The 11,774-nt window shown below is 55.8% G+C and overlaps 1 protein-coding gene across 2 annotated transcripts; it reads right to left on the bottom strand.

Annotated features, from left to right (window-relative positions):
* Positions 1–556: 556 nt before the first annotated feature.
* ABCF3 (ATP binding cassette subfamily F member 3) lies at positions 557–11,341 on the bottom strand. Of its 2 annotated transcripts, XM_063407915.1 has the most exons (21): positions 11,188–11,341; positions 10,844–10,991; positions 10,691–10,770; positions 10,306–10,361; positions 8,543–8,640; positions 8,306–8,428; positions 7,769–8,035; positions 7,484–7,564; positions 6,882–6,941; positions 6,493–6,549; positions 6,267–6,289; positions 5,636–5,691; positions 5,301–5,501; positions 5,069–5,145; positions 4,782–4,826; positions 4,321–4,453; positions 3,646–3,734; positions 3,373–3,464; positions 2,711–2,843; positions 2,258–2,345; positions 557–1,451 (listed from the first exon to the last, which is right to left on the bottom strand). In XM_063407915.1, exons 1-21 carry the CDS (start codon positions 11,258–11,260, stop codon positions 1,293–1,295), a joined length of 2,139 nt encoding a protein of 712 aa, XP_063263985.1. In that variant the 5' UTR covers positions 11,261–11,341; the 3' UTR covers positions 557–1,292. The 2 variants fall into 2 exon arrangements, with proteins under 2 accessions (XP_063263985.1, XP_063263986.1); XM_063407916.1 differs by lacking the exon at positions 6,882–6,941.
* Between the last annotated feature and the right edge of the window lie 433 nt (positions 11,342–11,774).

Below are 11,774 nucleotides of genomic sequence, written 5' to 3'. Positions count from 1 at the left end.
ATGGTTTTCAACTCCTCTTGCTTGTTACCCATGCTGCATGCTTTGGAGTGGAGACACTTCAGCTGGGGCCTTTTTGCTGTTTCAGAGGCGCCCTGCCTAATAATTCCTTTGAGATGATTTATGGGTATTACCCTGTTGCTTCCTAAGGTGTTGGTATTTCCAAGTTCCTCTCTGACACCCCAAAATACATCCCCATTCCCTGCTCAATATAATTTAAAGCTCTGCACTCTTCCTCCTGTCCACCCTCTACCCATTCCCCCCCTAACCACAACCAGATCTGGTACCCTCCAGAACTGATATCCAACCCCAGCCTCACACCAGCTCCATGCCCCCAAAGGTGGCCTGTGGCCTCCCACTGCCCAGTGGGACACTGGCATACTCCATCCTGGAGATCCCAGCCTCACCTACACCAGAGAGCTGCCATTTATCCAGAGAGAATCATCTGGAAAGCATCTCCCCCTCACCAGCCTTCTGCTTGCTTGGAGCAACAGGACAATCCCCCCTCCCCTCCAAAGTCAAGCCCCACAGCCCCCAAGGGAAGGAGAGCATTGCACCCTCTGCGTCCTGGGTTTATTTACACCACAACCTCTGTGTGGGTGGGCAGGGAGGGATACTGGGCAGCCCACCCCAGGGCAGCCCAGCCCCGGGCCGGTTCAAAGGCAAGGCAGGCAGCCAGGCGGTACCGGCAGCAGCACAGGGACAGGAGCAGGGAGCCCGCCCAGGGGAACCGGGCTCTGGCTCCCTCGGCACTACAGACGTAAGCAAGCCCCAGCATCGGGGCTGGGGAAGAGGCGGGGGTCACTTTTAGCAGCAAACGCCTCGTTTCCCTCCAAGGCAGCAGGGAGGACAGTGGCATGTGATGGAGCCAGACTAGTGCTCAGGCAGTTAAACAAAAAAAACAAAGAAAAAGGCAGAGGGTGAAGTGAAGAAACACAGAGAACAGCTCTTCTGCCCTGCAGAGCACGGAGTTAAACCGAGGGTCAGGATGCTCTGCCGTCCCTCCTCTCGGCACAGCAGCAGCTCCAGGCACAGCTTTCTAAGAGTGCCCAGTGCCAGGCACAGCCCCGGCCAGTGACAGAGCCCCTGGCCACGCACACCGGGCTCCTGCTCCCACGCTGTCCTTCCACCCGGCCCCGGGAGGGGAGAGCAGTTCAGGTGGCAGTTTGATGGCATGGCTGACGGTCCATGTGGGCAGCAGCGTCCTCGGCGCTCTGCCAGGCACGGTTGGGATGGATGCCAAGGTGGCTGAGCTTTGCCCTCCAGCCCCTGGCGCAGTCTGGCTCCCACCTCCCTTATAGGAAACCCTCCTTCCGGAACTGCTCCTTCAGGATGTCCCTGTACTGGTCAAAGCCACCCTCGATGCGTGTCACGGTGCCGTTCTCACACACCCACAGCTCCTGGCACACCAGGCGGATGAAGCGCTCGTCATGGGACACCAGGATTACACCACCCTGTCAACATACAAGGGGGAAAATTAGGAACTTAGTGGGGCACAACCCAGGGCTCAGGACTGGCATGGAGATCTTGTGCCTCTGTCCAGCCTGTGCCCAGCACTTTGCAGGTTTCCATCTGCTCCAGGGAAAACTTAACAGTATTTTACTGGCAGGGAGCTCATCCCAGCCTTTCCTCCCTTCAGGGGGACAGACAGATCACCTGTGGAGGTGCTACTGCACTTATCTGCAGTAGTAACACATTCCATCTCCACTCTCAGAAGGCAAGTGCAAGCTTTGTTACTGCTCTCCAGGTCTCCAAAGCTGGAGAATCCACACAAAGTCAGTAACAATGGAAAGGTGTCTAGGTAAGGCCCTGAGCAGCATCAGTTAAGCTTTTCTGTCACAGAAAAACTGCACCAAACTGAGCAACAACCAGTGAGATTCAGGTTGATCACAGTGGTATCTGGAGGCTGAGTCTTTGGAGATCAGACATAAAATAAGCCAAAGGAAGATCTGAGCAGCCCCAAGGCAGGGCTGAGAGCTGCACACAGCACGTGAGAAGTCAGAGTGTAGGTGAGGATTGGACAAGGTGCTCCCTGGGCTGCTCTGCCTCTCTCAGCCACTCCTAGCCAAAGCCATCAAGTAAATAAACCACCAGGATGGATGGCTAAGGCAGAAATGTGACTCATTTCCCAAATTCTGTCCTAGACTTGAAGTTACTGCTGGTATTCCACCATCCACCTCTGGCTGAGACACCAAGTAACTTGAGCTGGAGGCTGCAGGAGGCGTTAGAAAAACAAGAGATGTTGCTGGGAGAACCTTACCCGGAACTTATTCAGCGCCTTTGCCAGTGCCTCAATGGTCTCCATGTCCAGGTGATTTGTTGGCTCATCCAGGATGTAGAAGTTTGGACTAGAAGAGAAAGCAGCTCTGAGGATGAAACAGGCTCAGACTGGGTCTGCACCCTGACTGCTGCTTTAGCTGCTTAGAGCCACAGCCACTGGCATGTTCCTAGCCCCAGGATTGGCGCTGCCCAGTCCCAGGGACACCTCTTATCCCTGTGAGCCCAAAGCAGTGGGAGAAAACCGCCTGCCTCTTCCCACACAGTCTCCCCAGGGTGACACCTCCCTCTCCATAAAAACCTCCAAGGACAAGGCCTCTGTGGGGCCTTGGAGCTCTGTGGAGCTGAAAGTCCCTGGATGCCTGCCTTCCTCCTGGTGAAGCAAGCTCCAGGGATGAAGCCACGCAAAAATGAGCAGAATTTGGGAGAACATTACCGGGGCATTGTCATCTGTGCAAAGGCCACACGGCTCTTCTGGCCCCCAGACAGGCTGGCCACGGGCCGCACTGCCAGCTCTCCGGAGATGCCGTAGCTCCCCAGCTGATGCCGGTACTCCTCCTCCGTCTTCCCTGCAGGATCAGGTCACAACACAGCTGTGGCACACCTGGTGTGACACAGGGCCACAGCTGGGCAGCCTCTGCCAGACCAGCAAACAGCAGCTCAGCAGCACTTCCAGGCAGTTCTCTCCCATGCAGGGCGTTTGCAAGGAAAACCTGACTGACACAATCAGCACAGGGGCTGCAGGGCCGGTGACTGACACCAAGTGATGCTACTCCCAAGTCCCTGTCACTGTGTCCAGTAATGGAGAAGGGAACCAGAGGTTTTGGCAACTGGGAAAGGGGGATCCAGTGCTCATTCTATGAGCAGGAAAGCAGCTCATCTGCCCCCAAAACTTGGCACCAGCCTGAGATCTGCAGAATACCAATTACCCCACTTCTCAGGGCTGATGACCTGAACTTGGCTGGACAAGGGGAGTCATCCTTGTGTTGGCAGTGACCCTTAAGCACTGATGGGACAGAGCCTTCTGCCCAGACCATGGACAAATCAATGCTCCTCCATGCACAGCAAAGGAGACCTCTAGGATCCACAAGAACTCACCTGGGAACTTTCTTGCCAGTAACTCTACAGCACTGATATTCAAGTCTAGTTGATCCACGTGGTGCTGGCTGAAATAACCAATCTTTAGGTTTCTGCAGAATGAGAGAAGAGGGATTGGGAGCTGGTATGCTACAACCACAGCATTCACAGCTGCTGTGCCATAAGGGGGTACATGTGTGGGTGTGCTGGACCCATCCCCATTGCTCAAGCAGCCACTGCTCCAAAGCACAGCCCAGGAGCCCCCCAGCTGCACCATCCCTCCCAGCCAGGTACCTGTGAGCATGTCTGACCCCTCTGACTGGTGCCAGCTCCCCCATTAAGATCTTTAGCATGGTTGACTTGCCAGCTCCGTTTTCGCCGACCTAGAGAAGCAGCAGCAGCATTGGAGAATGTGAAATCCATGAAGGCACTTCAGAAAGGGGGGCAGTGATCAGGGAATTTCAGTTCTTGCAGATGATGAGGGGGAGCAGGACAGAATATAAAAGGTACTACCAGGAAGCTGCATTTCTATCACTGACAACAGCACTGGCAGCAATGCCAGATGTTCCCTCTCCAACCCTCAAGCCTAAGGATTACCCAGTCCCAGCCTCATCTGCAAGCACAGTGTCTGCTGCCCCATTCAATGTAGCAGGACCCCCACTAAATGCTGCTGTCATCTAACAGGAGTCGTATATGGATCCAGTCTCTTCTCCAAAGTACCCAGTGAAAGGGTGAAATCACAAATTCTAAATGGTACTAGGAAAAATGTTCCAGTGTTCCTCAAAATGAGGATGATCAAATGCTGTGATTGGACCCAGCAGAATGAAGAAATAGCCCTCCCTGGAAAACATCCAGCATTTAACTGGACAAGGACCTGAGCAACCTGACCTATAATCAGAGCAATCCCTGCTTTGAGCAGGGTCCTCCCAAGGTCCCTCGCAGCCTCCATTATTCCGCAGTCCCACGTACCACACAGATGCGGGACTCCAGGTCAGCAGAGACAGACAGGGAATGAAAGATGTAGTGACTTGGCTCATAATAGAAGTCTACTTCATCCAGCTGCAGGACTGGGGGGGAGAACTTCTCAAAGCCATCGGGGAACCTGAGAAGACAGGAAGAGGTGAGAGATGGCCAGGAACTTCAGAGACTTCCAAGTGCCCAGAACAACCTCTGTAACCCCCAGGTGACAAGAAGGGCTCCCTACCATGCAGGGCCTCAGGGAAGGACTGTCATGAGAAGGCAACAAAGACCTGCAGCCTTGGCTCCAAGAGGGAACCCAGCCTGAACAAGGGGACCTGTCTGGTCTCCCTGTCAGAGTAAAACTGGCCCACATGAAGGATTGGTTGTCCCAGCTGGGACAGGACCCTGGAGAAGCTCATGTCAGAAATGAAGCCAGGTGCCCTCCAAACAATGGCTCAAGGGACACTCACTTGATGATCACCTCAGATTCCTTGTCCACAGGCTTCAGCACTGGCCTGCAATAAGAAGAGACACATAACCAAGGTGCTCTGCACTCCGGATCTGCTCCCACATCAGAAGCCCAGGTAGAGTCTTTAGCTCTGTGACACCTCATCCTAACCAAAGCCTCTGGACCAGAGATGGACACTTAAAAAGCCCAAACCACTACTGTATCTGCTAGATACCCTGTGAACCTCAATTTCTTCCCATGAGCACTGCCCCTTTCCCACCTCCAGAGAGGAGCAGGACAGACACTCACAGCTTCTCCAAGAGCTTCAGCTTGCTCTGGACCTGGGACGCCCGGTTGGCGTTGTAGCGAAAGCGGTCAATGAAAACCTGCAAGAGAGAAAAGCATCAGAGAGCCCCAAGTCCCCTTCAGCACCAGCCACCCTGCTCCACTGCCAAACTTACAGCAACACAACCACCGAGGCAGAGAGAAAGGGACAGGGCTGGGAGAAGAATGCCCCAGCTCCACTGGTTTCTCCCAGTACCTGGATGTGCTCACGGTACTGCTGCTGGGCTTCATACTCCCGCTGCTGGTTCTTCAGCCGCTCCTCCTTGGTCTTCATGAAGTTCTCGAAGTCCCCACGGTACATGTCCAGCCGCTGCGAGTGCAGGTGGATGATGTCCGTGGCCACCGCATTCAGGAAGTTCCTGTCGTGGGACACCACGAGGATGGTCGACTGCCAGGTCTGCAGGAGACAGTGAGAGGGAGGCCTGAGCACCCTCAAGCCAGAGCACAGGGCTGGTCCCACCGCCCAGGGCAGTGAGGACTTCTCCCTCCCTCCCCCTTTCTCTGTATCAAGGCCTTCTGCCACCCCCCTACCTGTAGGTAGCTCTCCAGCCACAAAATTGCCCTCACATCCAGCATGTTCGTTGGCTCTGAGGGAAGGGGAAAAGGCACTCAGGTCAGGAGGGAAGAGGGTGGCTGGATTGTATTTTTTTCCCATAGGAAAGCCTAGTGCTCTGCATTGGGGAGGAAAGAGCCTGCACGGAGACCTTCCCCGCCCAGCTCAGGGGACTCGTGTGTAGGGTGTGATGTGGTGTGTGCACAGGGGCAGGGATGCTTCCCCCACTCCACACTGATACCCAGACTCTGGTGCCTCACAGCAGCATCTCACCCGGATTCCCTGCCCAACCTGGGCATGCTCTGCAGTGAAGGGACTTCCCCCAACACAGACTGGCAGCCAGAGTGCATTCCAGGGACTGGCAAGGGAAAAGGAACAAAACTTGGGGCAGGATGACATGCAGACTACCTGGCTGGAGCTCAGGCTCTGCTGAGCACAGTGAGAGCTGCTGCCCAGGCAGATTTCCCCGTGCCAACCGCGCTGCCAGGCCAGCCTGTCACACAGGGCTATTTTGAGCAGGCACATAAAGGCCATGGCATGTTCCTAACCCCAGGAAGGGCACAGGCAGGCACAGCAGTGTCAAGAGGGGGACTCACAGTATCAACTTACCATCCAGCAGAAGGAGATCTGGCCTGGGGAAAACAAGACGTGGTATCAGAAGCAGAAGGAGCACAGGGTCAGTGCAGTGTCTCACCACACACACAAAGCTGCAGTGCCTCCAACATCCCCCACCCCCAGAGCCTGGGCTGAGAGGACCCCCAGGCAGCAGCCCTGCACCTCGCAGCACAGAGGAAAAGGAGGCTTAACACCACAGCATGAAGGCCTGGACACCAACCTGGCAAACAGGGCTCTGGCTAAGGCCAGTCTCATTCTCCAGCCTCCAGAAAACTCTCTGAGGAGGGAAGATGCAGAGAGGGGTTACTGTTCAGCAAAGAACCACTCTGTGCTTGCCTGCCTGCAGGATCCCTGCTCCCCCATGGCTCTTTTGGCTCTGCTGTCACCCAGAGGCAACTTGTCCCAGCAGAGACTTCAGGCACAGCACAAAATCTGCAGTCCAGAAGGAAGGTGGCAGGAAACCATAGACACCCCCAGGGCAGGAGACCACACTGGATAGGCAAGAATAGACCCTTGTTCTTCCTTACAGCCACAGGAGTGCCTGGGGGCTCAACTGGAACATCTTCCCAGCCCCATCACTGCCTCAGTGCCCAGAGTTTGGAAACTTACTTGGTTGTCTGTTGTTGCATCTTTGCATTAAAGCCCAGCCCAGCAAGAATGACAGACGCCCTGGGGAAAAGTGGAGAGAACTGGAATCCAGCTACAGCATCCAACAGCAGAGCACAGTCCAGGGTCTCAGACCCACAACCACCAAGGGAACTTTGCTACATGTTTTAAAGCCATTCTGGTACAGGAAAACTTCCCTGCACACCCAAGAGAAGCACTAGGAAATGCAGCCCAGTAGAGCACAGCACCCACATGAAGTCCCAGGAGATTTGTAAGGAGTTTTCATCTCCTTGGCCAGGAAGAGAGTCAAACCACCACTACCATCCCAAAAATGCTCCCCAGGCACCAGGAATCTAGGAAGGCTGGAGAGCAGCAGCAGCAGCAATGTAAGCCATTTGGGGCGAAAAAAAGTCCCTCCAGCTTCAGCAGAAAGCTCAACTATTCCTAAAGCAGCAGAGCTGTGACAGAGAAGAGACGAGAACAGCAAGGAAAACCCCATCCCCACATGCTGGATCCCAGGGCCACAGCATCACCCTTCCATACCCCAAACCACTGCTCAGCCCTGGCCATGCCAACCCACAGTGGTGCACACAGGGCTGTCTCACCTTGCTGGGGCCTTGTCTGCCTCAATCTCCTCCAGCTTAGCGTAGATCTCCGATAGTCTGGCACCTTCTGTCCCTTCTCCCCTGGGGCAGAAAAAGGAGGAGGGTGTGGGACTCACCAAGTCAGGGTTTGAAAGCTGGGGGAGGCTGATCTCCCCAGGCAGGACTAAGGTGGGCAAGATACAGCCCACTCCTGCCAGAGCCTTTCTTTGGAAGGGAGAGACCTCAGAATTACACCTCGTGGTCAAGAGGCCACAGAAGGGCTGGAAATCCAGGGGATCACCTCACCTGCCAGCACTGATCTTGGCTGTCAGGTCCCTCTCCTCCCGCAGCAGGCTCTCACGAGTGGTGTCACACTCCAGCACACTCTGCAGTGCTGGTGTCTCATCCCCTGCCACCTCCTGCTCCACGTGCAGGATACTGATGTGTGAGGGGATGCGCAGGCTCTGGCTGGCGATCATCTTCAGCAGCGTGGTCTTCCCCAGCCCGTTCCTGCCCACCAGCCCGTAGCGCCGTCCAAAAGCCAGGTTCAGGTCTGCTCCTGTCAGCAGAACACTGAAGCAAGGGAACAGGCAGGTCCCTGGTCAGACTGTCCCATGAAGAGGAGATAACCAACAGCCATGTGCCCCCGGTGTATTTCAGGCTGTGCTGTAGCCCAGCTAAAATCACAGGCTTCTCCTGCCCAAAGCCAACAGGGTCAGTGCCCACCTTGCTTCCTGATCTTTGCCACACCCTCTGTAATTTCTCAGCTGCTCTCTACTCCAGTCTCAGTCCCCCATGGTCCAAACCCCAGCAGGGTCTGTCCCGCGTCCCCGGCGCACTCACCGCTCACCGAAGGACACGTCGAAGTTCTCGATGCGCACGTCGTACGACTTGTTCTTGCCCGACGACTCCATGCGAGTCTCCTTCTTGCTGGAAGCTTGGCTGGCAGACGCCTCCTCAAGGACTCTGTGGACAGGCAAAACATAGAGAGAGAGCTCAACAGGAGAGCTCTGGTACAGCCAGGCCCCAGCCAGATCTGCTCAACAGAACAGGGATGTTCAAAGTGGCCTGCATGCTCACACAGGGCCAGATGACTTCAGGGAATCCCGCTCCAGCCTCTTGTCCTGCTTGGCTTTCAGCCTGGCTTCCGCCTTCTCCAGTTTCTTGGCATTCACCATCTGGGACACAGAACAGAGTTTGAAGAAGAGAGTATCTTCAGCAAAACCCCCAAAAGCCCAGCTCTTGGAGAAAAAAGATCAATCAACTTCTCAAGCCTTGAAGAAAGGGAGAGAGGAAGGACGGGGAAACTGGGACAGATTCAAGTATATTTTGAGGAGGCTAATCAGGCCAGAAAACTACCTCAGGAATGAAGTCCTAAATCAACAGCTCATACACAAGTTTTGCCTCAGCAAGGCAGAGGTTTTGGCTGACCCTATCATACAGTCAGTTTCTATAGTTCCAGGGACCTGGATCAGCCAAGTCACTTCAACAGCAGCAACCTGCCATCCCAGTGCCTCTTCTGGTATACTCTGTACCCACCCCTGAAGTGCACCATGAGGGGTTTCCCTTCCCAACACATTAAATGTTAGCCAGTTTGTAACAAACTCTTCTTGAGCCATGGATCAGAGACAAAAAGCATTTAATTAACCCTGAAGGCAAGAAGGCGCCAAGTGTTTTAACCTGGCTTCTGGTCTTGGCCAGGCTTTCAGCCCACTCCAGTTTATTCCTGCATAGAGTCAAATATTTGTGGCTGACCAAGGATACTCCTAGATACTTCTAGGCAACTCTGCAAGCACCAGAGCACGTTACAGACCTGCATGCCAGACTGAAGAGTGTCTTGTTACTACAGCTGTGACCCCACACCTACAGACAGAGTCACTCTGTAAACTATACCCAGCTTTCTGAATCTCCTAGTAAGACAAGTCCTCCAAAGTCTGACAGGCCTCCTGAGGCCGTCTCTGAATCGTCTCCAATTTTTCTGAAGATCCTTTTTTGAGTTGCAGACACAAGAGCTGGAATGTGAATCCAGCCGCAACAACTCTGGTGCCAGCCCCAGCCAGAGCTGCCAGTATTTGCTTAAGACGTGGGAATTGTGTTAGGTCTCATCCTCGACACATTAACCTATGGAAAGGGAGCTCTGTGAGTGGCCTGGCAAAGACACTGCCCACACTGTACAGCTACTGCCATCCTTGCTTTGTGGATGTACAACTGCACCTCACCCATGCTCCAACCTTGATACATCCAACACAGACAGCAAGCCAGGCTGTTCCTGAGCAGCTACACATTCCATCAGTACAGATGTCCCAAGTTCTTCAGGTCATGGAGTGGAACTACTTCCAGACTTCTCTGCTCTTGATCTTATTTCCCAAACCACAGCAATCTACAGCCGGCTCTAGAGCTGGGTTTACAACATCCCTGCCGTGGCTCTCCACTAACTTCCCACCTGTAACAACCCCCTCCTGCCATTACCCAGGCCTTCACCCCTCAGTGAATATTCAAGATGTCATCCAGGGATATTGTGTTTTCACAATCAATGGCCTTGCTGCAGGAGGCAAAGGTCCTACAGCAGAGTTCACTAAGAAACTATAGCAAAATAGATCTCATCAGATTAATAAGCTACTAACTCATGTGGAGCCTCTTCACCAGACCAAGGTCAAGAGTTTTTCAAAGGACAGAGAGCCTGACAAGGAGGAGCAGCACTCCCTGCAGCTATACTTCTAACCAGGATGCTGCCTGCCTTGGCTGCTCTCCAAGGGCAACCTGGACTGGAGCAGGGCAGGGCAGGGCACCTTCGGCCAGACGTGTCAGCTGCTCCCACAAGGAAGGGCACAGCCCTCACTTACCGAGGTCTGGCCTCTCTTCAGCAACAGCCCTGGCAGCAGATCCGCACTGGCGTCGCCTGCAAGGAGGCAGTGGGGTTGGGCTTGGTGAGCACGTGTGGCAGGGAAACTCCTCAAAGCCCTGCCTTAATGACCACTCATGCCCAGACATGACTGATCCCTCTCCCGACAGGATGAGGGGACCAAAGGGCATCTCTCCACCTCCACGCCAGCCTACCCCGTGGGCACTGCTGCCCACAGCTCAGCAGCAGAGCGAGAAACACACGTGTGCCTGTGAGGGCGAGCCTGAGCGCTCCGTCCCCAAGGTCAGATGAGCACACCCAACGCCCCGAGCCCTCCCGAGCCCCAGGACCGCGACGGCAGGACGTGAGCCGCGGGCATCACTCACCATATCCATCAGTGATCTGGGAAAGCTGGATCGGGGCATCCAGCAACACCTGGCTGCAGCGCTGGGCTTGACCCTCATCCCTGCGGAGAGGAGGAGGAGGGTGAGGTGCGTGAGTGGGGTGAGGGGGTGCGAGGGGACGCCGGGTGCCCTTACAGCTGCAGGGTGTTGAAGAGGCGCTGGCAGATCTCCCTGATGGCGCCGTCGTCCTTGGTGTCCTGCGACACCTCCCGCAGCAGTTCGCCCACCGCCTCCTCCAGCTCCTCCACAGACTCGAAGTCCGCCCCGCTGCCGTGCAGGATCCCTGCGGGCACACGGCGCCGGCGCTGCACACCCCGCCGCTGTCGCGACAGGTGGCACCCTCACGGTCCCCCCACCCCATCCCTCCCCGGCCGCCTGTCGCGATTCGGGGGCTGCCGCCTGTCGCCACATCGCGGAGGTGTCGCGACATGCGGCGTCGCGGGAGGCCGAGCTACAGCGGGCAGGCGGGAGCCGCTCACCCGTCACGTAAGCGAAGAGCTCGCCGTCCAAGTCGGGGAACTCGGAGCGGAGGATGTCGGCGCAGGACGCCATGGCGGGGCGAGCCCGCCCCGCGGAGCCGCCGCCGCCGCTCGAGGCCGGAAGGGACGGCCGGCGCTGCCGGGAAGGAGGCGGGCGGCCGCCATGGCGCGGGGGCCGCCGGGAGATGTAGTCCAGGCCCGACTGCGCCTGCGCATTACGGGGCTAGGAGTGGGGATCGCGGTGCCACGTGCCGGGACAGCGGCACCGGGAACGGTCGGGACGGGCCCAATGCCCGCTCAGCCCCTGCTTGTCCTGTCGCCCAGGGAAAGAGGCTGCGGGAGGATCTGGAACTCTGTTCCTCTCTCTTTTAAAAACAGAGTTTTTGCTTTTAAGCCACAGTCAAGACACTGCAGGTTGGGTTTGAATTTTTTCATCCACCCATGGGGAATGACTGCTTGGACACCTTCACCTGCTCACAGACTGAAGGCAGAGGGGCTGAGCCAAGGGCCAGATTCAGCTGCTCAGCAGTCGTTGGTTTCCTCAGCTACCCTGCACAGCACCCACATTGGCCCTCGACACCAAAAGC

Source organism: Prinia subflava, chromosome 11 (assembly GCF_021018805.1).
Source record: "Prinia subflava isolate CZ2003 ecotype Zambia chromosome 11, Cam_Psub_1.2, whole genome shotgun sequence".
Classification (NCBI taxonomy): domain Eukaryota; kingdom Metazoa; phylum Chordata; class Aves; order Passeriformes; family Cisticolidae; genus Prinia; species Prinia subflava.
Note: the sequence above shows the minus strand (reverse complement) of the source record. Positions and strands in the feature narration are given on the sequence as shown.